The sequence below is a fragment of the Idiotropiscis lumnitzeri genome, chromosome 10, assembly GCF_059441095.1.
Source record: "Idiotropiscis lumnitzeri isolate Australia: NSW breed Sydney's pygmy pipehorse chromosome 10, RoL_Ilum_1.0, whole genome shotgun sequence".
Lineage (NCBI taxonomy): Eukaryota > Metazoa > Chordata > Actinopteri > Syngnathiformes > Syngnathidae > Idiotropiscis > Idiotropiscis lumnitzeri.
Window position 1 is genome coordinate 980349 of NC_142400.1, and position 26216 is coordinate 1006564.

Here is a 26216-nt window from a genome sequence, read left to right on the forward strand (position 1 = left end):
CAGCTCCCACGGCCATGCGGACCGCCAGCCCTGAGGCAGACTTCAGTCTCCTTCTGCAGACCAACAACATGCGGCCCGTTGACGTCACAATGACTCATACTTGCAAGAGTGTGTGTGTGTGTGTGTGTTCTGTACGACACTGCTTATTTTTTGTGTTATGAGTGTATGAAGTGTGTTGTCTGAGTTTGTTTAGACTTGTGGGGCTGCATAGAACATATTGTTGTCAACAAAATTTGGGAGTTGACTTCCCCTTTAATGATTGAACCAACACGCTGTCTTCTTTTTGTTCTTCCTCAGGCATGGAAAGTGACAATTTATATATATATATATATGCTGTCAAGCAATCCATTTTTTAACTAATTAATGGCAAAAATTGGCATAATTTATCACGATTACTAATTGCGTTTTTCCATTATTATTATTATTTTTATTTTATTTTTTTATGAAGCTTAGAACCGATATTTACCGGAGTAAAATCTCAGAGAGTTCTAATAGATTTCTTTGATCTTTGAATATGATTCTTTTCCTGTAAAATACAAGGAAAAGCAGTTGAACCATACACCAAAGACGTACAACGAATATGGTATTTGAATGTGGCTTTGCAAATTGCGCAAACAATTTAGGATTTTTCCAATGAGCCGCCGAGCAAATTTTTAAAGTAAAACTATGTAAAAGTCTGTCAACTCTCTCAAAGTTTGGCCGCACAGTGAGCAGAGGTCAGCTGGTACAGGAAGTAAATACAACGGAGTTCATTATTTTTAGGGAGTTATTACATTTAAATTCATCTCCATACTTAATTTGATATATACTTGCATTTTGCTTCCATTTCCTTTTCTATCAAGTTTGCACTTTCACGTCAAAATCCAAAACTCGTCCAAATGGCAACTTGTATGGTTAGAAATTTGTAAGTCAAGTTACTTGGACCTCAAGGCGCCAGCAATTGCAAAGCGATTTCGTCCTCTGTTGTCTTTCCCAAAAGTCAAGTGAAAGCAAGCCCACTTCTCCTCCTCCTCCTCGTCATCTTCAGCCTCCAGACGGGGACAAGCGAGGAAGGGAGGGAGGGAAAGGGGCTTCTCTGCTAAAAACTGCATGGATACAAGGGAGGGCCGAGGGGGGGGGGGGCGAGGGGGGGCCGAGGGGGGTTGGGCACTTCGTTTTGTTGTGTCACAAGACCGGCCCATCCAGACATCACACAACAGTTCGGGTCTCACTCCGTTGTGTGTGGGTGTGCGTGTGCGTGTGCGTGTGTGAGGGAAATATTGGTGCAATTCTTCTGACTTTATGGTTTGTATGTGTGCGTGTGAGGCTTCGACGATTTGATCCGGTGCAAGCGGGGGGGGGGGAGGGGCGGTTGGGCGGCATTAAACCACCCTCGGAAAATGTGCCACTCCCGCGCCCGCTCACACGCACGCACACACCCACTCGAGCATGTCCGCGCTCCAATTCCTTGCTCGACATTCCACATTCAAAATTACGCATTCTCACAATGAAGGGCAATTCGGCCGCTAACTCGTGATGACGTCAACATTGGAACATTTCTGGAGACCTCGCAACATGGAGATACAAGTGAGAAGACTTTTTTTTTTTTTTTGCTTCGACTTGCCATACAAGAAGAGCTGCAAGGTGGAAGCCGACTCACCTCAAGTGACTTGACTTGACGATATTAAGCAGCAAATCGTCCTCGATTGCTCCAGACGGCGCCTTCAAGCTCAAGTTTACTGTCATCACTAAACATAAAAAAAAAAGCACAAACAAACAACATTGAAGTCAGGAATGGATATTTGAACACAAACTGTGGAGCAACACATGAAGACATGACTCAAAGGGATCCACTCCAATGATTCACTTTTAATTTGATCATTATCATTTTTTGGGGTGTATTTGTTCTTTGCCGACTGTGTTATTTTTAATTGAAGTGTTTTGTTGTTGTTGCGCGACTTTTGACTAATTCCGAGCTAACGTGTCAACCGCCCCACCCTCGGACCCCTCCACCCAGTAAATGACCTCAACATCCATTACACACAATCGTGACATATTCAAAGACGCACACACACGAGCAAGTGTCGTGTTGTTTTGGCAGCTGGTGGGAGGTCCCCCTCCCCCCCAGATTACCGAATTTGGAGTCACACACACACACACACATGCTCAAAAACGTCCATCCTCTTACCATTGCTCCCTCAATGTGTCACATCTGTTTGCTGTGCGCCCCTTTGAAAATCATCACACGAGCTCCCATTTCAGCTTTGAAAAAAAAAGTCATTTTATTTGCAAACTCTCCTTCTTTGTGAGCTTATTGAAAAAAAAATGTAGCCAGAGGAAGGAAGGAGTGAAGGTGAACCAAAGACAGGAAAAATTGAGGGAGATGAAGGATAAAGGGGAGGGCAGCCCGGTTCTGGGGTGAGGGGTCAAGAGGAAAAGGAAAGTAGTAGAACAAGAACAGAAGGGAAGAAGAAAGGCTACACCAATCTCAAACATTTCCCAAGCAGTCGTCAATGATGTAGAAAAGGTACATGAAAAAGTTATGTGCAATCAATCGGTCACGCCTTGGCCGTAGAAAAAAGTGGAAGTGTGGAAGATGAACCCCCCCGACCCAAAATACAAAATGCACCCCCAAACGAGTCGGCGTCTGGCGCTTTAGTCAGACTCGCTCTTAATAAGGCTTGCAAGACACTTCGCCTCGTTACCACAAAAGGAGCCACTCGAATCAACAAAATAAATAGCGCAAATACATAGAAATACAATTCAAACAATTAAAAAAAAAAACTAAATTAGTACAATTCAACCAAAATCAACAAGTCAAAAATCAAATTAACATTTCAATTAAACAAAAAAAATCCCAAATCAATTTAAACATAGAACAAAGAAATTAAATTAACAATGGAAAAGAAAAAAAAAGTCAACTGAGGTAAATTTGAAAATATGCAAAATACTCAATAAAACAAAAAAAATGAATCAAACAAAAAAATACTGAGTATCAAATATAAAACAAAGGAAAAAAAGAAAAGTAAAACAAAGGGGGGGGGGGTCCAATGCAAAATAAAATTGAACAAAATAAACTCAAATTAGATAAGAAAGAAATACAAAAAAAAACATTGGATACAAGAAATGGAAAAACAAAAATGCAAACTGTAAACAACAAATCAAGCCAAAAAAAAAATCTTATTCTAATTCTTCTAAAAAAATAAAACATGGAAATGAAGTGAAGGCGTTTGCATGTCGGCCGCCTCACTCGTTCGCTCGATGGAAATATTTCGAAAAAGAGTTGAGTGGAAATATTTGCAGCACTTTTGTACGAGTTGCTGGTTTGCGACGGTGCGCCGCCGCCATTCCTCCTCCATGTTTGGACTCGGGCCTTCGATGCGGGTTAGCAGCAGAGGAGGAGGAAGGAAGCGTCGCTCGCTCGCTTAGCTAGCATGCTTAGCTAGCTAGCTTGCTGCCGGGGCAAGTCAAGACAAGTTTGTTTACATTTTTCCATCATTTCAAGTTTCGCAGTTGCACCAGCCTTCAGTGCGCCTCCTCCGGTCCCTCGATTTGGGCGGGAGCCGACAGGAGGGGAAAAAAAAAAGGCTAGCAGATTAGCCTCTCTGCAGACAAGATGGAGGCGTGCTTACGGAGTTGAGTTGGAGCACATCGTTAGCTTAATAAGTTGTCAATTGTTTTTTTTTTACGCCAATGTAGATTTTTAGTCAGCCAAGTTATGATCAGAAATCTGAAGCAAATTCACACCATCAAAAATGTTCCAAAACTTCTTAGCCAATTATGCTAGTAGGCTAGCGATGATTATTCTATTAGCATAATTGCCATTTTGAACTTATTGTTACGGTGTGAATAAACATTACCAGTGTGACATTGTGTATTGCAAATGTTTAACTCTTCTTTTTTTCGGAAAATGTTAAAAAAAAAAAAGACTTGTGAATGGTCGCTATTAGGCTAACGAGAGCGCATGATGCGGTTTTGTTACGTTTCCAAGTACGACGGTTCCAGGCGACTACTGTCAAGATGTGTTGTTTTTTTTTCTTGTAAAAGCAAACAATCAAAATGTAATACAAATGCACACCAAGCACCAATTGTTTCCTTTGAAAAACAAAAAATAAACACATCCCATTTGGTAAAAGGCACAGTAGTCCAACGGTTCCAAAAGAAAAACACACAAGTCAACGTCGTAAAAAAAAAAAAAAAAGGTTGACGCTCTCTCTGTGCATTTAACTCAGCGGCCTGAAAAATAAATACCAAGAATAATAAATAAATGCATTGTCAGATAAATTAACGGTGGGAGCGCTTTCACGCCGACGTGTTCTCCGGTTACATTCGTGAGTTGATGACATTGTTCTTTTTTGTCCCACAAACTCCAGAGTCCTTGAACGCATCACCCGTCCAGTACAGTATGGGTGCCATTTCCTTTTTTCGTGGTGTCTATCTACAACCCGTAAACGGTGACATCGTCAACCACTTCCTCTCGTGACAGGAAGTGCTTCATTCTCTCATTGACTTTTGTTGCAATCCTTCTCCGTGATTTCGCTGCACATTTGTGATTATCAACACGCGTTTGATTTTCCACAGGCTCCGCTTTGCTCTCAGGTCTCAGAGGGCGTGTCCCGGTCCTGATGATTTTCCCCGTCAGCAGCGGCGGCGGCGGCGGCAGCTTGGCTTTGGCAGCATGCGGCTTTCTTGAGATTCTTGCAGTGCTCAGGAGGCGTGGTGGAGGACACGGCGCAGTCCTGCGTGGCCTCGCCGCTGCCAGCGACCGCCGCCGCCGTCGCGCCTGTCTTCCGCGGGGACAGAATGGGAGCAACGTGCACCCACGTGAGGCTGGGCTCGGACACCCGAGCCGTTTTGTACTCTGACGGGTTGCTCGAACTGTCGGAGTCACTGTCGTTTCTCTTTGCGGGACTTTGGTGCGGCGGCGACGACGATGATGATGACAGAGCAGGAGGAGGGGGGGGGAGACAGGGGCTTCCTCCTGTATCTTCTTCGCTGTCATCTTGGTGCTTCTTCTCTTGTGCACTGAGGCGAGGGCACTTGGGGAGGCCCGGAGAGGGCGTCGGAGAGTCAGTTCCTGTCCAGCTGAGTCGGCGTTTCTGCAAAAGTCAACGGCAAAGTCATTTCTCAGTCAATGTGGGGAGGGGGGGGGGGGCTTTGAAGCAATGGGGCGTGGGAAAGGAAGTAGGATTGTGAGCATTATCTGTCTACATGTGTTGCTCCACCGTTTGTTTTGAAAACGCCACCGCTTCAAAAAGCGTAACTATCGTTGCAAACTGTTAGCATGTCATTGGCATTTTGCTTGGTTGGGGAATTGTGAATTATTTGGCAAAGTGCTGCTGATTGCGCAGCGCCTTGTTTGGAAGGTGACACAACGCGCGGCGTAAAAACGTGATCAGTGACGACAGACAAGTTGCACGGCCGCGGCGGCACGTGCTCACCTTGACCGGGATATGCAGCTGATCCCTGTGCTTGTGCGGCGGCGTGACGCTCGGCACGTCCGAGACGGCGCGGGCGGCCGACGCAGCGGCGCCCGACGGCGGGAGGGTGGCGATCTGAGGAAACCACAGTTTCAGCATCATCTCCACCTGGAGGAGCGTGTTGAGGTACCTCTCCCTGGAATCGCACAACCAGGCATGCATTCAATGAGGGCAACATCTGCATGCACATCTGGATGCCCCACGTCATGCCCGCGAGACGTACAAAGGTGCGACATGCACCGACTGCAAGATATACGACGAGACTCACAGGCATATATTCTTTATCCTCGAATAAAAATGACGTTACAGCGGCGAAGAAAGTACTGTTCTTTCTTTGTGTCGGAATGCCTGCATCACACTGCCTCCTAGTGGCCAAGGTGTGCACACCGAATTGATGACATTTTCATTCATTTAAATGCAAAATGATCATTTGAGGAAGTTGGAGTTGCGAGCACGGCTAAGGAACATTTTAAACGTGTATGCTAAGACACCACTCGATCGGTAAATTTAATACATTTGTTCTCCTTTGTCTCATTTACCGTCCCGCGACAATATTTTGGGGAAATTGCTTTTACAAACATACTTTGGCACATTCTGATATTTCAATATCTGATATACTCTATGGTGTCAGAGTTTGGGGTTGATCTTACCCGCTGTTCGGTTTCTGCAAAACGCCCACGATCCGCTGGATGCGATCCATGGCGACGCTCTGCTGGAAACCACTCAGACCTGTCAATCACAGACACAACCCCCCCACCGCGTCAGCATTCACGCAGGGAGCGGAGCCGCTGTACCGGTTGACGCCACTCAATTTTCAACACATTCAAAAATTCTTTGCGACACGAAAAACTGGTTGCAAGTGTCTAAACTGTCGTCTGACCGACATCTTCCCAACCTTGAATGAACCCTGACCAGAAAAAAACATTCTGGCCGTCCGCAACACTCGCCGCTCAGTGAATTGGAGCTGGTCTCCAAAAGTTTACTTGCATCTCTGATTTCAAAATGGAGCACAAAAATTCTTGAACTTCAACTCATGTTCAAATGTGCGTGTGAGAGGCTTCACACGTGAGAGTAAATTTTTCAGACCACGACGGGCGGCATTTTTCAGACCACGCCTGCAATGAGTGAAATCGGAAATATATTTAAATATTCCCGCGGGATGTTTTATAGCATTTATTGCACTTTTCAAAAGGAAAATGGAATGCCGCCAACTAGTGGCTGACAGTGGCATAACAGGCTAAATTAAATAGTGTCAACTTTTTGGGGGACATTTTTGTTGGGAGGTGCACTGTGAGATTTTTCTGCCCGAGCACAAGGAAGGTTGCGAAAGACTGAGCCACAAGCAGCGACATAAGGACGCTTCGCTTACCGCGGTCGAATCGGCCCTTCTTCAGCCCGTTCAGCAGCTCCAGCAGGGGCCTGACGAAACCCTGAAGCTCGGCACACTGTGACGGCAAGCGGCAGAGAAATTGATTGGCGCCGGCCGACCCCGGGGGCTCTTCAGAAATGGACCGGGCCTCACCTTTTGAGCGAACAGGAGGTCGCCCTGCGATTTGGGAATCGGCGGCGGCAAGGCGCCGTGGTCCTCCTCCTCTTTGTCGCCGAAGCCGTCGCACGCCCACTGCGGGCTCCCGGACGCCCGGCCCGAGTCGGTGGCGGAGGTCGCCGCCGCCGCCTCCAGGAGGGCCGAGGAGGACGCGTCGGTCAGGAAGACGTCGGTGTCGTCCAAGTCGCTGAACAGGAGGCTGTCGCTGGAGCTCAGCGAGTCGAAGGAGGGCTGCGACGACGTGCTGCCCTGGGACTGCATCTCTGTCAAATTGGGGACACAAGCCGGTTACATGCAAACGCTCACGTGCTCGTGTGTTGCTACACAAAATGGTGGTGTCCTACTTTAACATGGCACGGGGGGCAGCCGGTCTGCACACAATGCTAGCGCATGTCTCACTCCCATTGACGAGATTGGAGACGGAAGAGAGTAAAAATGTGAGCGGGGGGGGGGGGGGGGGTGGGAGGCCGAGCGTAGCGGAATCAGAATAGGCCGTCTCGTTCTTTCACAGCTTCCAGTGCTCGCTCGGATTGTAGCGCCGCCCTCGCCGGCTCTGGCGAGGGCGGCCCCATCCTCGCCCCCCCCCTCCCCCCTTTGCTCAACGCAAGACCCCCACCCCCACTCCCCTCTCTCACACACAAACTCCTCTCTTTCCTCTCCGGGTGCATTCTGCATGCCTCTCATCTCGTCTTCCTCATCCTCTCGCATACACACTCGAGCTGGCCACTCCTCTCCGCCTTCCTTCCGCCACTTCCTTTAATAATATTTAGGAGAACCGGGAGGCCATGTTCACGTATGTGTGGGTTCAACGTTTGAAGGCTTCTTAACGCGGCTCCTCAGAGGAATTTAATCATTTTAGAATCGCACTGCAGACTTGACCGAATGCTCTTGAGGAGGTTAACCCAACCGCCCCCCCGCCCCATCCCCGATCCATTCCTCACTCTGGGAGTGATCCCTGCTGGACCCTGAGCCCTGGGGGAGGTCACAAGGACACTCACTTTTCACGCCCACTTCAGAATAGGCGCATTAAGAGTTGTCGCTTTGGACTTGGAGCAAGAAAACACACTTTTGTTTTTTGTCGTTTTTGTTTGCTTCTATTCATTAAAACAATAGAATGAAACAATTTGGAATGACAAGTATATTGGCACAGAAATAATATATAAAATAAATAAAAATACAACCAAAATATACCAGCAACTTGCAAGTGAGGTCTTTTTTTTCCTTTTTCTTTTTTAACTAAGGTTTGCAAAGAAAACATCGATTTTAAACATTTTGTTTATGCATTGAACTTAGAAAACTGAACAATTCAAACCGTGTCAATAAAAACAATATGAACATGCGTCGCATAGATAAATAGAAAGATGTTATGTTGTTTTGCGTTATTTACACCCCCCCCCCTCGAAAAGAATACAGTGTCTGTCTTCTGCAAACAGGATGCAGCTAGCTTGCCAACTTCGGGAAGCCACACACAAGGGCGCGCGCGCGAGCACAAGCATATCGCAAAATGAAGCTACTCACCTCCACTCGGTATATTCGCGATAGAAACCAAACAAAAAACAAAAATTGTAGCTTGCTTTTGCCTCCGAGCTGGTCTCGTCAGTGAGCCGGTGGCGAGGTGAGCGGCATCGGGGCGACCGGCGTCGGCTTGGACAGACTCGCACTCGTCCACGTCCACTCGAGCCGGCCGTGCGTCGCCGTGTGCGCGCGTATGAGTGTGCGCGTGTGTGTTTGCTCGCTCTTTCTTTCTCAGCTCACTTTACGAGCGTCAACATGTGCCGGGATCCACGTGCCGACGTCATCGGCGCGGCCCATTGGCGGAGGGCTTCCGGGGGGGGCCGCGCGCCATTGGTCGAGGCGCGCAGCCAGTGATTGGTTTGCAGGGCGCCGATTGGACGGCGGCGCGGCCGCTCGTGGCTCCGCCCACTCATGTGTCGCCCGTGTGTTTGCTTCTTGTGGCGTTTGCTTCTACTACAGCGAGCGGGTGTAAACACACGCGTGCGCGCCCCCGCCCACCTCCCGGGAGGAGGAAAAAAAATGAAAAAACAGCCTCAGAACCGAAAGTCTGCGTCACTGCTCGCGTGCACTAACAGTAAAAAAAAATATCTTGTGTAACACCAACGTTAAAATAATTTTATATATATACATATATATATAAATATTTATCTCATTTTATTTTTTTTTACCATCTATGGCCAGTTCATCACTCTATCCATCCAACTATCCACCTATCTGTGAACCAATTCCCATATCCGATCCAGAATAATATATATATTTTTTTTTTCTTAATTAGACCAAGACACCTCCATCGATCAATCAATTATCTGCTGCTTATCCGGGGTCGGAAGCAGCTTCAGCAAGGAAGCCCAGACCTCCCTCCCCCCCGGCCATGTTTTCCAGCTCTTGCGGAGGGATCCCAAAGCATTTCCCAGGCCAGCCAGAAGACTTAATCTCTCCAGCGTGTCCCGGGTACTCATTTTGGCCGCTTGTAACCGAGATCTTGTTCTTCCGGTCACGCCCCAAGCTGGTGAACATAGGAACGTAAATCGAGCGCTTCGCCTTGTGGCTCAGCTCCTTCTTCACCACGACGGACCGATACCGGGTCCGCCTTACAGCAGACGCAGCACCGATCCGCCTGTCGATCTCACGATCCATCCTCCCCTCACTCGTGAACGAGACTCAGAGATACTTGAACGCCTCCTTCACTTGGGGCAGGATCGCTTCCCCGAGACACGTACACTCCAAATGATTTATGAGAGCTAATGTGGTTGCACAAGTGTGCACACCCTCTTCCAAATGGGAACGCGTCTGCTTTCAGAATCAAACAATCCCATTCACGCTCACGTTAAACAGCAGCCAGCACACCTGCCACCATTCCAACGGCCTCTGATGAACCACAAATAAAGTTGAGATGTTCTTGTCGGCTTTTCCTGACATTTTCTTGGAGAACTTGCCAAACATGTTGGAGGACTCGCTAAGGTCGTCGGGCGGGGGACTGAGCGGCAAAAAAGGGTGAAGGCCCCAGGTCTGCACGGCCGCATTAAGCAGAACGCTGTGCTTGGACTTGTGGACGCGATACAAAGAACATTTTTGTCTCAACATCAGACGATCATGTTTACTTTTGACTCCCCCCCCCCCCAAGTCAGTTTTTCTTTTTGTTGTGGTCATTTTTTCTGCTGTAGGTTTTTGTGTGCTAATTTTGAAACACTGACCTTGAAAATGTCTTCAACGGATTCCCCATGACTTTAATTATGTTATGATGTTTAAACGTTAGTGCCCAACTGATTTATCATCAATCTAGCGACCAACTGGTAAGCTCGCCATGATGGAGGCCAACCAGAATGCGAATGCTGATCTTAAGCATAATAATAAATGCGCTGTCGCTTTCTGACAGCGCGACGCAATATTCAGTTTTTTTATCTTTCGTGCCCCCAATATTAGTCAAGTTTCTTTCTATGTAACTTTTGCTCCCCGGCAAGCGGTCACATGCTTGCCATGGCATCTTTTGACATTCCGCCTCCTCTAATAGTAAGCCTGTCATTATGGCGGCTCGGCTTGCAAGTGTTGCTCACATGCAACGCACGGATAGAGAAAGACTGAAGAGTGGTGGCTTGTGAAGTGGGCCAGGTCACCCACCCCCACCACACACACACACACACAACATACATATGAACCCTCTGACCCACTCCTGAGGGCGCATACACGCACTCTGGTGCTATATTGACAATACCTGCCATTTATCATGAGCGCGGGGGGGGGGGGGGTCGCCCACAGACGAGAATAACACCAGCAGCGCAGCCTCAAGTAGTGTCAGCAAGCTTATAGTTAACCTTTACTCATAGTAAACCTGCGGAGGGGGGGGGGGGGTGGGGGGTGGGGGGGTCTGTTTGTGGATACGCTGAGCAGGTCAATAGCAGAAAAAAAAGAAAAGAAAAAGAAGCCGATCCCATCCCCCCTCTTGCATTCCTCAGCAACACCTGAACCCGCTGAACCTGCTTAGAGTTCATGGGTTGTGAAGACCACCCCCATCATTTCCATCTCTGCAGTTCCCCTTCCCCCACCCGCTCGCTGCACTCATGTGCGCTTGCATGCTCTCCATCAATATTGGCCCTGCCACTGGAGAGACCAGTTAAGCCGGAGCCCGGAGATGTCGCTTTCCAACACATGAACATCGTATGCGCGTACATGGCACCGACACGCATATGTACGGGCATACGAACGGCACACAAATCAGGTCAAAGCATTAGCATAAGCGTTCAGCGGGCAGCCTTGGAAATGAGATTATGCTCGCTTGCGGTCAAGTCACAATAAGGCGTAAACGGCATCTTGATACGCCGATCACGCTCGTGCGTCCTAGCCAAATAAGTTCAATGGGTACTTGTAGAGTTCATGTCGGGACATGAACATACAAAGCGTAGAAGAAAAAAAAAAAAGTCAACAAAGTCAAGGTTAGCAAAAGCGAAAAGCAAAATTGCACAAAACGCGGACTGCAAAAATGTCGCTCGTATCTTCTTGGCAACGAAAGTCACTTATCTACAAATACCATTTCGGATTATTAAAAGCATTATTTTCCAAATAAACGACAATTGACACTTCAGCTAAGGATGGCGTTTTGCTTCTGCGAGCCAGAACTCGACCCACACGGAAGCAAATTCCAGTCAGAGTGAACATTTCAAAAGAAAGCAAATGGAAAAAAAAACACCAAGTCGTATAAGCGCAGAGTCCAGAGTCACTTTTTGCTCCCTGTCTGCGGACCCCCCCCCCCCCCCCCCACACGCACCATCACGCACACACAAAACATGTCCATGACCCACTTTTGGCAGGTGACAAGCAGCCTTGTGACAACAAATTTCTGGTTGTTTTGGAGGAATTTGCAAAGCAAGAGAAAGAAACGACACATTTTTCACGACCTTCCAATGTGAAGAGCAAGTTGGCGCCGTGCCCCGTTTGGACCCGGAGCTGTCGTCGGACGTGACGGGGGCGACGCTCGCCAGCCATCCGCACATCTCACAAGACCTCATTCCAGTCACCATTAAAGGATCAACTCTCTCTGTGTTTTTTTTTTTTTTTCGCCACACAAGTTTGGCAACCTGCTTTGTGGTCAACTTGTGCGCCGCTTGACAAGAAGAAGCAGTGAGGACCGACGGCCGCCAAGGGCGAGTCTGCGATCTGCGCTTTTGGGCCATTGAGCGAGGCGACACACATTTGCACCTTTTTGTATCTTTAAACACAATTTCAGTGCCAGAGAAGCAGAACAGTGAACACCGATGACCCAAAGCGCGCTGCGAAAGCAACCAACGACTTTTTGAAGGCCAAGAAGTGGAATGTTGTGCTGCGGCCACGTCAATCACCGGAGCTCAATCGTGTTTCACTTAAAATGCATCGCGGGAATGACACGAGAAACGCGATAGAGTGAATAAGAAAAGGACGCAGAAGCCTAAAGACGAAACCGAAGCGTGCGAGAGCTTCCGTTGCGAACCAGCGGCTCATGTTGCACCTCGAATCGGTGACGGCCGAGGTGAACATGTGTGCCGCTTTGCTGTGTCCCGTGTGAACCGCATCGGACTTCCTGTCTCTCTTCACCTTCAGTTACAAGTGCCAAAATTAACACGTTTGTTTTTGGAGCCTTACAGCCTTGTGCCAAGTTTGCATTCAGTTTGAAAAAGACGGAATGGAACAAACAAACGAAACGGCATCAGACAAGCGGCGGCTGTGCCAAAGTTTTCAGATCTTTTGCAAGGTCAGATTTACATACAGACAACTGCTTTGGCCAAGAGATTTATAGAGTCCCAAAAATAACTCCTAAAAACGCATTCATAAAGTTAAAATCAGAAGTGATTATTCATTGAAAAAACTCTGCCTCGTTTTTGTTCTGATGGTGCTCCTAAGTACTTCAAGTTATTTTTCAGGGAGGTACTTGGATTAAAAAGTTTGACTAGCACCGATTTATGGTTTGCAAGCCAACTTTATGGTTAATCTTCAATTAATTTTTACGTTAAAATGAAATCATTAGATTACAGCCATCTCTTGGCAAATCCAAAAGATATTAGTTGGTCAGCAGAGCAACATTCAAAAGCAAACAAAACCTAAATATCACCACAATAATGCAAGGAAATATAAACGAAGTATGTTAATGATGACAAGATAGAACTATATTCAAAATTTCCTTGTCATTTCTTTTTCTTTTTGCTACAAACGCAAGCAGATTTCCCATCTCGGCGAGGAGCTCCCTCGGCGGATTTTATGAATGAAAGCAGTGGGCGCGCCCCCTCAGAGAAGCTGGCCAATGGCGTGCCGAGCCGCCTTTTCCACGCCTCCCGAAGGAGCGCGGGGCGACCAATGGGTGTCGGGCCACTGTTGCATAATTTGGCTGAGGCGCCCCTGCACGTTTCAGCGGGCAGGACCGCTACGCGCACGCGCACATGCGCGCCCCCAACAGCGAGGGGGGCGTGACGGCAACACACGTGACGGCATGAATGATTTCAGCCGTTGTCGATCATTTGTTTGAAAGAGGCAGTTTGTCTTTGGAGCAATCCTCACGTGATATTTTATAAGAATACAAAAAAACCAAAAAAAAACAAGAAACCACGTCACGCTATTTCCGATTGGCGCAGTGTGGCAGAATGTTGAGCCATTTCCAAAGTGAATGCAACGACATTTGAAAGAGGACGAAAATGAACGCGAGTATTGTGTCACGTGGTGAGGGCTCCCCCTAGTGGCGAAGAGCGACATGGCCACTGAGCGGAGTGGCTGCCTTTTGTTTGCCAAGTGAGCAGAAGCACGCTCAAGACAAGCAAGCACACACGTCCACGCGAGTTTATGCAAGAAGATAACGGCTTTCAAGATTTGTACAAATATAAATAGCACCGGTGTGTCAATGACAAAGATCTATTCTTGCAAATTCTGTTTGTGTGTTCAATATTTTTTTTAATCACTTTTGCGTGGTTATCGTAAACTGGACATAGAAAACGATATAAAAAATATTGGGTGAATGCAGAGGGAAAAACATGAAAATGTAATCATTTTTTTTCATCATGAAAAATTCTTAACATGTCATACACTTGTCAAGAGCTTGTCAGTGTAAAACAAAACTCAAAATAAATTTTTAAATGTATAATTTAAAATAAATTATAAAACTCCAAATGCGATTATTTTTGGATAATTCCTCAATTGACAACCGGATGACATTATGAAAAGTTTGCACAATTTCCTTACCTCCAACCGAAGCCTCGTCAAACAGAAACGTCGAACACGGCCTCCATTATACAAGTTCCCCGTTTTTTTTTTTCTTTCACCTGTAAAGTGAACAGAAATGTGTTGCATAAATTTGACAAGACGCCGTCGTGAACAACTCGACCCAACTTGAATGATTACGCAACACCCAGTAGAAATGAACGGCCAAACTAAACAGAAAACAAAGAATTCCACGTTGTAGACTGAAAACGGGACCTTTGGCTTAATGCGAAGAAAGCAAAAATGCAAAATGCAATGCTAACAGTTAGCTTCGGTATAAGAAGCAACGGAGCGCGCTAAATTGTCCCGGGGTGTGACTGAGTGTGAATGGTTGCTCGTCTTTATGTGCCCTGCGATTGGCTGGCAAAACGGAAGGCTATTTGAACACCAACAGTGCAGCAACACATGGAGACAAATACAACAATACACACGGGCAATTTTTTAACATTTTTATCTTGTATGTAAAATGATAGCGAGCGACTGGTTCGCACGTCCGCCTTGCAGTGGAGAGGCGTCGAGTTCGATCCCGCATTCCAGAAACATGCATGGTCGTTTATTAGAGCACTTGAAATTGTGCTTGCGACTTTGCTCCATTAGGTGAGCGCCACTTGGTCACCTGTTCAAGGAGCCCAAAAGCCAGCGTCCGTCCGTCCGTCCGTCCGTCCGTCCTGTGCTGTGCTTCTGCCTCCTCCAGGGAGCTGCGGCAGGTGGGTTCCGGTGTACCCGGCTGGACGCTCTCCCCCTTCGCCGGCTCGCTCTCTCACTCGGTGTCCCTTTGTGTCCCCCTCGCTCTCTCACGTCACTCCTCATCCCTCCGTCCACTGTTGTGCGTTTGGTTGTGTTGTGTGTGCGCAAGGAGGGCGAACATGGACTCTGTTGCTCCTTTTGTGCTGCTTTTGCTGCCTGGCCTCCATTGGACAACTGCTGGTAAGAATTTCATTTACATAATCAACGCTGGGTGAGGTGAGGTGAGCTTTTTTTTTTTTTTTTTTCATTTATAAACATGTCGATTGAGGTGCAGTAAAACAGTTGTAGTGCATCAGCAGGTTGGACGACGCACTTTTTTTTTGTTGTTGTGAAAGTTGAGTGACTTGAACCAAAGTTGAAATGAGTTCTCCCTCTTCTGGTTCCCAGAGGACACGAGCTGGACGTACACCGGTAAGTTACAAAGTTTTTTTGCTTATTTAAGACAGAAAAAAAAAAGCAGTTGTGTCATCTTGGATGCGTTATTCGTTATTTTGTACCAAGACAATTGTTGGATGAGGAAATTTGACTTTTAAACCCGGATGAGAATTTTAAAACACAACAGAGGTGGTCCACTTTGCTTAACAGACGCAATTAAATTTTCTTTTTACATTTGCCAGTATTTGAATTTGTGAGCGACATTTTGTTTTTGTTTACAATTCTTGTCATTATTTTTAGAATGGCGTGGCGGGCCTTGTTAAACGCTCGCTTGGGGCATATGCGGCCCACAAGCCGCATGTTCCTCACCTGAGACCGTTTCAAGTCATCAAATAAGACGGAACAATTGCATCTTCCGCCGACCCAAAACATTTCAGCAAATTGGGAAAGCTTTTTGTGTGCGCGTGTTCGCCTCTCCTCCCTCCGTTTCCCCTCTCCTTGCCTCTCTGCGCGTATTAGTTCCAGTTGGGCACGCTGGCGTGAGCACAGCGGTCACACCGAGATGATGGAGGGCTGCAAAGGGGTAGCGAGGAGGAAGGGTGCGGGGCAAAAAGGCAAGCAAAGAGCGGCAGCAAGTGCACCAGGACGAGCGAGCGAGCGAGCGAGCGAGACGGGCCGGAGCCAAGCGTCGCCGATTGTGTCGCGCACAATCAACACACGGCTTATTGTGCGGCGGACCCACACGGTGCACGCCTATGCCGCGGACAATGGCGCAGCGGGCATGAATGGGGCGCACATGCTTTCAGGGAGGGCCGCCCGCGCCAAAGCACTACATGCGTCCGAGAGACCAGTACCAGTACCAGGCACCAACTGGTTTCTAGTCAAGCTGGTTTTGGCTTGGGCGGGACCCCAGACGCTTTTTTGCTCTTTGGCATAAAAATGCACCGATGAGCAAGACCGCGATCATTGCAAAAGGAGAAAAAAAAAGTGTCAAATAAAGCGCCCAAAAAATAAAATAAAATAAAAAGTATCCATGTGAATTACAAGGCGACAATTTGGGGTTTCAGTGCAACAAATTATTTTTGGATGATCACTTTGCTGTGAGACAAAGCAAGAAGCTTTTTGTTGTGTGCGTCAGTTTTCGAAGGCAGATGACAACTGCTCGCGCTCGCCAGAATCCAAAGAGTCCGATGATTCGTTCAAGCCCCGATTCAATTCTCAATTTTCAACTTCAATTTTTATATTTTTTTAATTAAACCTTTTCAAGTCTATTTTAACATTTGCATTTTGTCCTTGATCCAAACAACACTTTTTTTTACGTTTACAAAATAATTATAAAAATAAGCAAACATTATAAATTATTTCCCGATCACAATGACCATATTGATTTGTAATTTTTTTTTAATTGATTTTTAAAAATTCCATTTCTGATTAATCGCGACGTCCGAAAACTTGTCTTAAGTTTTTTTGTTTGCGACGAGGATGAAGACGCCTGACGCGATGTGTTCTCGTCACGTTCCTGCGACGGACTTCTTCGGCATTTCAGGCTTGACTACGACACGTGATTCTTTGTTATTGTGTGCGCTCGAGCGGCAGCCGAGTGACGACGAGGCCTCACGCTCGCTCTTGGTTGAACGAGAAAGTGACTTGAACAAAGGAACAAACGCATTTTCTCTCGTGTCGGCTGGCGAACGTGGAGGCCGTCCGTTCTCACTTCTTCCCGTCCGTCAATCACCACACGCGTGTGTGTGTGAGCGCGTGCGCGTGGCTTTGTTGCCGTCGCATTCAGCGTGCTCACAAAGGTGGACCGACGTAGAGGGAGAGAATTTTCGCCGCGCGGTTACCATAGCGACCTCCATGACGACGAGCGGCGGTGCTGCCGGCTCATTTTTGAAGTTGCGTCATCGTGCTGAGGGGGACGCAAACGGGGGATGATCACGATCACAACGACAACGTGGTTAGCGTTGTTGCTTGTTTACAGCATGAATGCTTGCAAGACTTGGAGGTGAAGGGGGGGGGGGGGATCTTCACACAGGGCATCCAAACCAGAACTGCCACTGCACGCACCCTTTTGGAATGTGTGAGAAAAGAGAAAGTTTGCGGCGGGCGTGCTAAGAACTCATCGAACGCAGCGATGAGAAATATCTTCACAAGTCGACACATTTTGGCGTTTTAAAAGCCCCGGCTGAGATTGAATGACAAAGCTTTTGTTGTTCCCCGATGAAGGCATGATGGGTCAGTCGCAGTGGTCGGAACATTTCCCCGAGTGCGGCGGTTCCTCTCAGTCTCCCGTTGACGTGGTGACCACCCAAACTAAATATGACCCCGGGCTGACCCCGCTCACCCCGCTGGGCTACAGTCAGCACGGCAACAAACCCTTCACGCTCTACAATAATGGACACACAGGTAACCATGGCAGCGCTTTTTTAAATCACAGCTCGGCCGGTGACTCATTGCAAAGTTTTCGGTTGTTTTTTTCGAGACTTACTTGTGGCGTAAAATGTGCCAAAATGTTGTTTTGTTTTTTTTTGGGCCACGCAGCGGTGATCGAGCTGCCCGACTGGATGAGCCTGGGCGGCCTTCCTTGGCTCTTCTCGGCCGTGCAGCTCCACCTTCACTGGGGCAGCGGCGGCCCGAGTTCCGGAGGCAGTGAACACACCGTCAACGGCCAGAGCGCCGAGGCGGAGGTACGCGCCAAACAGTAACAACGCCATCGCCATCTTCTCTGATTCGACGGCATGGCAAGCGATGCTAAGCTACAAAAGAGGACCCGACACGATTCTTCAAGTTTTCCACTATTGGTAGTTAGGACGTCAAATATTACAGACCACTCCCGCCCTGATTGAGCAAAATCCATATCGAAATACCAGACCTAAATATTTCCTACTCCGGGGAAAGACAACCGGCGGTCCGCAAAACATTGAGTGGCCCCATGATTTATTTTCTTGTAATATCACCAATCACCAGTAGATGGCAGACATGTCTTACACCAGATCTTTATACCACAATGTGAGGAGGCCTAATATTTTTTTTTAAAGATTTGGAATGGACTTCTTTCAAATTTACAGTGTCAGACAAAATAGTGTGCTGCCATATAGTGGCTGACGGTAGAATTACACCAAAAATAAATGGAAGTCGAACAACATGGTTTATAAACTCTACAGCAAAAGAAAAAAGAGAAAAATCAGAGAAAGAGTATCATATTATTGTCTGGAAGCACTCAAGTCACTTCACAAGAAGGTGAAGGTAGAGCGCAAACAGATGATGGTCGGCTGCAACGTCACTTTCCTCGGTGGCCAGCAGGCGGCGATCACACATGCAAATGTTTGTGCGCACAAATCAAGCCTCGGCATGAAAACGGAAAAGCAAGTGAGCGAATTGCGTCCTGTGTGCAGCTGCACGTGGTGCACTACAACTCCGAGCTCTACCCCAACATGTCCGCCGCCATGACGCAAAGGGACGGCCTGGCCGTGCTGGGAATTCTCATCGTGGTAACGTCCGAGCCGCGCTCAACACGTTGATGCAAACGGGACGCCCGTTCTGATTGCTGGCCTTGATGTTCCGCAGACCGGCGAGGAGACCAACCCGCCCTTCAACAACATCATCAACTACCTGAGCCGCATCAGACACGCAAGTAGGTCCACCGAGACAAATGTGCTCTTTCGGCGCCAATTGAATTGCGAACTTTGCAACGTCTTCATCTGTGATGTTGAAATGTTGAACACATACAGTTAAGACCAACAGAAAACGAATGAAACACATTTTGTCCGTCACCGCGAGGCCTGCTCACTCTGCCGTGCATGTCTTGGCCACTAGGGGGCAGTGCAAGACGGACGCACGGAAGCTCAGCTCACGTTAATCGATCTTTTGCAGAGGATAAAGAAGGCATTTTAGTTTTTTTTTTTTTTATTTGGCGGTTTTGGGCTCTTTTCAAATAGCTGGTGGCTAACGTCTCGATTAGAAGGGCATTTTTCTTTTTCTTTTCCACCAATAGACCAGAAAGTGTCCATCCCAGCCTTTGACGTGCAGTCGCTGCTGCCCAACGATCTGACACGCTACTATCGCTACAACGGCTCGCTGACGACGCCGCCGTGCTACCAGAGCGTCATCTGGACTCTGTTCCACGAGAGGGTTCAAATTTCCAAGGCTCAGGTGGGGCTGACGCCTGCGTACGCTCGCAAACAAACTTCACAACCGCAGCGAGCGATTCCAACCATTTCCAGTTTGCAAATATTTTTCTTTTATCGCATACACAGGCAGCATCTTTGCAAAATGTTTTCAATTTTTCTTTTGCATTGTAAATTGACACTGAAGCGTTCACAACCCAACGCTATATTTAAATGATTAAAAAAAAAAATGTTCGTTGCATTTCAATGATGATTTTTAAGGCTGCGATCTCGGTACCGTTCCGGCCTTATTCCTAAAAACCTAAAAATTGCCGGCCCCGATCCATCAAACCACTGACCTTCCGTCGATTGCGTCCCGTGCAGCTGCTGAAGATGGAGACCATCCTGTACTCGAGTCGAGCGGGAGATCCCGAGCGGATGCTGCTGCAGGACAACTATCGCGCCACGCAGCCGCTCAACCGCAGGGCCGTCTTCGCCTCCTTCACTGCAGGTGACAAATCAGCTCATGAGCGGACGTTTCGCAGCCACGCAACGTCAACTCTTTGCTTATCAGACGATAATCGGAAACCTCGGCGATGCGTTCAGTGAAAACGGGAAAAAAAAAGTGGGCAGCCAAACGGTCTCACGTGTCTTCGTTTCTACCGTTTCCTTTTCTGGCTTGACCGCAAAAGCTTGATCTCATGTCAATTTTGCAGAATCGGTTTGCGTAAGTGGATCGCGTCGCAGCTTTCAACAAAAACGACAACGTGGGGGGACCACGTGCACAATTCGCACGACGATGGGGGCAAAAAAGTGTAATGTGCTGAGAAATATGCAAAGCGGAGAGGCGACCGACAAAAACAAAAAAAGCCGGCAAGAAGAGCCGTGTTTGTTTGCGATCCGATTAGGAAAAAAAAAGACGGGATTTTGCGAAAGCCAAACGCTGACTTCTTTGTTTTCCCAACTGAGAAAAGCAGGAAAGGAAAAGAGGGACGAAAAAGAGAAAACATTTGCGTAAGGTGCTCATTGTGGCGAGCGATTGAGCTGGAAGGAAGGCCAGCAACGTCGTCGTCGCCGTCGCATGCCACACTAAGCGCTCCTTGTCGTCTTTTCCTGTTTCAGAGTCGGGCAAGGAGCTCTCGTCAGGTGAGATCCACGTCGGCGGGCGGCGGTCGATTCCCACGCCGCGCTTTTCACGCCCTCTTGTCCACAGGTGAGGTCACCGCCATCGTGATCGGCATCATGTGCGGCTGCGTCGGCCTGGCCGTCGTCGTCCGCTTCATCGTCAAGACCGTACGGTGAGAAGCTTTTGCCGGCTCCCCAAAACGCCCCAGCGGCGGTTCTGCTGCGACGGCTTTAACTTTCTCGTCTCTCGGCAGATTTTGCGCCCTCCTTCGCCGTGAAACGGTGGCGGTAAACAGGTGGCGCTCATCCCTGACATTAACGCTCGTGTTTGTTAACCTTTTTGTGTTGAGAAGTCTTTCAACGCTCTTCTGAAATCAGTGCCATCAGAAAACGGACAACGTTGCCGCCAGATCAAACAACTCCACTTCAAAGTTTGCCGGCTCAACCCGTCTTTTTCGCGTTGACCCAACAAACTTGATATCGGCATTATACGGTCGCCGTCAACTCGACTCAATTCAAGTCACGTCAGATTCTTCAAAAAGAGGCTCGGGGCTGTTTGGAGCCACTCCCAGTTGAAGTTGACTCGAACACCAAACGAAATAAAGAGAAGAACCTTTTTGGGTGTTAGCCAAATGCTAATACAATTAGCATCTATGTTGCAGTGCGTCAACTCATATAAAGGCCTGGAGTTCCTCAACACACCGGTCCGACGTCGGAAAGTCTGCGTGGTGTAGAGCGCCACGTCGTCGTTGTGGCGTGTCCGTCCGATTCAACAATCGGGCCGGGCTGTCGGATTCCATGAGCACTGTGATTGGCTGTTGGCGAGCAAAAAAAAAAAAAAAGGTAACTGGACAAGAACCGCAAGTGCCAAAAGTGGACAAACAAAGTTATTTCTCAAGAACTAAATGAACGTTGCTCATTTTCACATCGCCTCGAAGGACCGGACGGAAGAGCGCCAAGACGAAAGAACGTAGTGACTAGCGCCGCCGCTGGCATGGAGGAGTACTACATCTCATGCGCGGCAGGTCCGGAGTCGTTGGCGTCTTTGTCGACTTTTGCGACGCGATCGTCCGTCATTTCCAATCCGACGAGCCGACTTAACGGCAATTTTTGTTTAAATTCTTTATCCACACGCGAAGATTATCGCCGCACTGATGACCTGAGAGAGGAGTTGAGACATCTCGATGAACTAATTTGTCCGTCTTTCTGTCTTGTACTTCACCATAATGTGACAAAAAAAACAATTCCATCCTTTTTTTTTTTTAATCCGAGCTAACGAAGTCGTACGTTTTTTCAAAAAGTAGAATATTGTTGTTTTGCACTGGCGAGAGGAGCCCTCTAATCTCGTTGCACACTTGAGTACAATGACAATAAAGGGATTTCTAATTCTAATTCTAATATGTCTTATTAAACTTGGATGTCGAGGCACGACTGATAACGTGACAAATCCTGTCGAATGTCAACCATACATGGAGGCAATTTCACAATTTTTGATTTGAAGACGCAAAAAAAGAAGAAAAAAAAGAAACTCAACAATATCATCGTGATTTATTTCCCTTTGGTTCTTGGCGTGCATGTTATTTAGTCGTTGCGTTTATGAGGTGGTTGCAAAACGGTCAACAGACGTTTGACTTGTCCAAGCTGCAGCACGAGGAATCTCTCACGCTCATGACGGCCGCATTCCATTCGGCTAAGCTACTTTCGCCGCTCCGATAGCGGGCGTTTGGCCGACGTTTACGCGCAAAACGGAGAGCGGCCAAGCTAGCAAGCAGAAACGGACGCGGTGAAATTCTTTGTCTGGGTTGGACTCGAATAAAATCAATCGAGTCAATATGTAATCGTCTTGATGGGATTTAAGCATGAAAGTGAAAAACAAGCGAAAGCGAGCCTGAGATTAGCGCCGGAGATGATCCGATCCGCTTTGCTTTGCCGACATTTACGAGCAGCTCGCCTAATTGCAACCTGGAAAGAAAAGATGCGGCGACTCCGAGGCGGTTTCAGTCAAAACGCCCGATGGCACCGTTCCTCCGTTGTCATCGCAAATAATTTTTGACTCACTCTGACGGTCACGTCCACAAATGTTGGCACCGGGACACAATTCTCAACTTTTGGGCTCAAGACGTCAAAATGAACAAGACGTGCTGAAGTGTCGACTTTGAGCTGATTGACATTTTGTAAAAGATGACGTGGCGATTTGCGGCTCATTTCAAATCGTTTGTGTTCAACGCCCCCTCCAAAAAATGAGAATCGTGTCCTGGTTGTGATCTCCGTGCACCCCAAAAGTCCAATCTAATCCAATCAGTTGTGACTAATCCCAATACTTTGTTCTTTGATCGAGTCCATGATTTTAATTTTTTTTTCACTGTGATTTGTGTGCTTGTGTCTTCTTGTGATCTGGTGACAGCTCCACCTCGAGCTGGGACGTCCTTTCCAATAATCGGCCAGCTCCCATGCAAAGGTTGACTAAAAGCAGCCCAAAGTGATTCCTTTTCAACTCCAAAGCTTTTTCAAACTTCTCTTTGCTTTCACCACTCATCAACTTTGACTCATCTTCTTTGGCTAATCCGACGTAACAATTAAGGCGTCAAGTGTCGGCCGGCTGATTTTTGGACCGCTCAGCGGGCGTTGACGAAGCCATTTGAAATCCAACAAGGGCGGCTGTTAAGACAAAGTCAGCAGCACGCTCTCGAGGGCTAACAAACAAACGAGCCATTAGCTAACTCCGCTGCTTAGCCACTCGCTAGTGACGATTAACACTCGGCTCGGCACGTCACGTTTCACACACCTCGTCTTTCGGTTTCTGTTTTTTTTATGTCGCGTCTCGTAAATGTGCTGCGCTTTTTTTTCTGATGTGCTTTCAGTGAAGGATGATTTTCATGCACCACGACGAGAAAGAAGTTTTTAGACGGAATCAAGTTTTTTACTCGCAAGTAAAATGACATTTTGCATCTGGTTTAATTTGATAAAATGATCGATTTGAGTCCAGACAAGTTCAAAGATTTCCATCTTCCTCCAACCAGGCGTCACTTGAGTTTTTCTACAAACTTTTGGGGGCCAAACTATAGGACTTTTTTTTCTTTTCTTTGCAACACCAAAACAAAAGTTAATCAACGACAAGCTTTTGGGCTTTTCATAGCAATTCGTCTGGGATTTCGTTTCCCCTTTTTTTTTTTAACAAGAATTGCTTGCTGACTTAGCTGATAAAAGAATTTTTTTTAACATGACCATTTGCCCTCATTACACAAAACCTCTCCCTCTTTTTTATTATTGTTGTGATTTAATTGCAGCTTCATGTGTAAGCATCCTAACCACTTTTCTTTCTTAGTTTCCCTCTCATTTTTCCCACTAATAACTAAACTTCTCCATGCAATCTTGGTTATAAGACGCTGCACGTCACATGCACACGCACGCGCACCTCGTTATATTTTTTGCCAAAGAGCGACCTCTGCTGGCCGAGAAGTGAACGCTGACTTGCTTTTGTTTGCTTTTGCCGTTTTAGGATGAAGGAGCCCGAGAAAGCAAAAGAGAAACAACAAGAGTTGGTTCTCAACTCCACTTCTCAAGCAGAAATGCGCGAGGAGCGATCTTGTCCACAAAGCGAGCCCTAATTAGCCACACGCAACTCTCCAGGACAAAAAAAAAAAAAACATGTTGGAACTCCTCCATGACTGGAAAAAACTGTTTTGGAACGAAAACGCGGGAAGGAAACTAACGTGGATGAAGTCATGAACGGTGGCAAAACATGTCGCCGGTTTGCACGCAAAGCACTTAAATATGTCACTTTGCTGGCTCTTTTGTTTTCAACGTGTTGTACGACCGCAACATCTGACATGCGTCAATTGTTCGTTTCTACAGGGTGTTCTCTCTTTCGGATTCAGCCGTTTTTCCATCATCTCCATCCTGCCTTCAAGCACAAACTGCACTGACTGAAATGTTGACATGTCTTTTTTTTTTCTATTGCCGACGTATTCTTGAATATGCTCGCTTGCTCTGGGATTTGAGCATTGAAGCAAAAACGGGAGCGAAGGCCTCACGAGGTTCGTTGGACCCGAGGCCGCAACGTCCAATCGGCACATGCAACTTTAAACGCAATTTGACTTCTGGTGTAGCACAAAGTATCTTCACTCGTCTGTCATTTTCAATTGTTATTCGATTTTCAATATGCGTAACACAATTAAACGGAAAAAGCACTTTGTACGTCTTTTTTGCTTTCATTGCATAATTTTTTTTTTTTTTAAAGCACCAGATCTACATGTGGTCATGTCACAGGTTCTCATTTTGTTGATGAACAAATTTTTTACTGTCACAGCAATAAAAAGTGAGCAGTGAGTGAAAATCCAATTCCCACCTTTTATCGGAAAGAACAAGAAAAGAGCGACTCAGCAGGGCCGCGTGCGTCTATGACTCAAGCGCCTCAATGACTCACACTCCTTTTGTCCCGCAAGCGCCCCCCCCCCCTTCACTCTCTGAAAAGCCCCTTTGCACTTGCACTTTAATTATCGTCCTCATTAATTCCAAGTCGCCCTGCAGAAGTCATTCTCGACCACAAATTCTCAAATGAGTAATTCGACATCTCAAACATTACGCTTGCAACTTGCTGGTCTTTTGGGGTGACTAAAAAAAAAAAAAAAGTTAGGTTATAATTCTGAATGATTGACAGTTTTAGGAGCGATTTCGAAATCGTCAAAGCTGTGGTTTATGCTCCACATTCACTGAGCACGTCAGACAAAACCGTACCGTACTGATTTAAAAACAAAAACAAAAAAAAAAAGGTAGTCCCGGAAGTCATTTATTTCAGCGCTAATGGAATGCTAGCCACCAAGCTACATTCGGACTTTATTTGTACGATATGCAAGTTCGTGCACGGCAGCAGCAACGAGCCGCGTGACGTCGATCATCTCCTCCGTGGTGACAAATAAAAGACCTCGCTAACAAGTCGCATTTTAAGCTAGGCGGTGAACAAGGAGTCGCTAAGCGTGCTAATCGCTAACGTGAAACACAGAGTCAACCCAAAGAAGGGCTTTGGTGCGCTGTCGACGTCACACAAATCTGGTCGGAATTTCGTGAGGACGGAGAGCAGCGATGAACAAAAATGTTCCATTTCAATCGAAACGTATCGAGACATAAAATAAGGCGACGGCTACGTTAGCAATTTAGCCGAGGCTCTCAGATCGGAACACGTCAACGGCTGACGTCATCATGACGAAAAGGTTCCATGTTAAACGAAGATTAAATATTTATCAGCTCATCAATAATATTTTGCACCACCGAGTGCTGAGTTTTGAGATGAACACAAGAATACGTCTCTAAAGTTGAAAACCAAACCTCCTTGGTGACCTCGCATGATTGCAGTCGTTTATTGTTTTTAATGTTATCGCTGCATTTTTTTTCGGTCACGTTTGCAACAGCAGGCTGCGGCCTTCTTTTGCAGTTGAACAACCAAACGCTTCCTCGAGACGCGACCGGGAGGAGAAAGCGAAAGCTGAGAAGAAACCAAAACGCTCGTTCCCAGCGTCGCCGCCTCAATTTGCGTCCAGTCGCTCGTTGTGTTTTTCTCAAGTTCATAAAAAGTGCACGGCCGCTTTTTATTGTGTCGCCGCTCCTTTTTTTCGGTCGCCCTTCCACCTC

General features: G+C 47.1%; 1 protein-coding gene and 1 pseudogene across 7 annotated transcripts in view; one reads left to right on the plus strand and one right to left on the minus strand.

The window, feature by feature from the left end:
* Positions 1-2235: 2235 nt before the first annotated feature.
* Positions 2236-26216, minus strand: part of LOC148328447 (uncharacterized) — a 28870-nt pseudogene continuing 4889 nt past the window's right edge. The window contains exons 2-7 of the transcript XR_015845631.1: positions 19823-19968; positions 6982-7268; positions 6829-6904; positions 6110-6188; positions 5421-5595; positions 2236-5078 (exon numbers count right to left, since the gene is read on the minus strand). The product of XR_015845631.1 is annotated as an uncharacterized LOC148328447 (transcript). The remainder of the gene's footprint in view (positions 5079-5420; positions 5596-6109; positions 6189-6828; positions 6905-6981; positions 7269-19822; positions 19969-26216) is intronic.
* ca14 (carbonic anhydrase 14) lies at positions 14993-24785 on the plus strand. 6 transcript variants are annotated; one of them, XM_088307225.1, is made up of 13 exons: positions 14993-15162; positions 15370-15393; positions 17584-17763; positions 17899-18044; positions 18753-18848; positions 18925-18991; positions 19352-19509; positions 19848-19974; positions 20586-20609; positions 20677-20761; positions 20843-20884; positions 22993-23067; positions 24088-24785. In XM_088307225.1, the coding sequence occupies exons 1-13, from the start codon at positions 15102-15104 to the stop codon at positions 24194-24196; spliced, it is 1194 nt and encodes a 397-aa protein (XP_088163351.1). In that variant the 5' UTR covers positions 14993-15101; the 3' UTR covers positions 24197-24785. The 6 variants fall into 6 exon arrangements, with proteins under 6 accessions (XP_088163351.1, XP_088163353.1, XP_088163352.1 ...); XM_088307226.1 differs by having other exon boundaries at positions 14995-15162; positions 22993-23046; XM_088307227.1 differs by lacking the exon at positions 20843-20884 and having other exon boundaries at positions 14994-15162.

Excerpts from the sequence above, each read along its gene's own strand:
- ca14 (XM_088307225.1), top strand. The coding sequence starts at position 15,102 with ATGGACTCTGTTGCTCCTTTTGTGCTGCTTTTGCTGCCTGGCCTCCAT. Across the intron at positions 18,992-19,351 it reads GAGCCGCATCAGACACGCAA|ACCAGAAAGTGTCCATCCCA; the intron begins GTAGGTCCACCG and ends TTCCACCAATAG. Across the intron at positions 19,975-20,585 it reads CTTCGCCTCCTTCACTGCAG|AGTCGGGCAAGGAGCTCTCG; the intron begins GTGACAAATCAG and ends TTCCTGTTTCAG.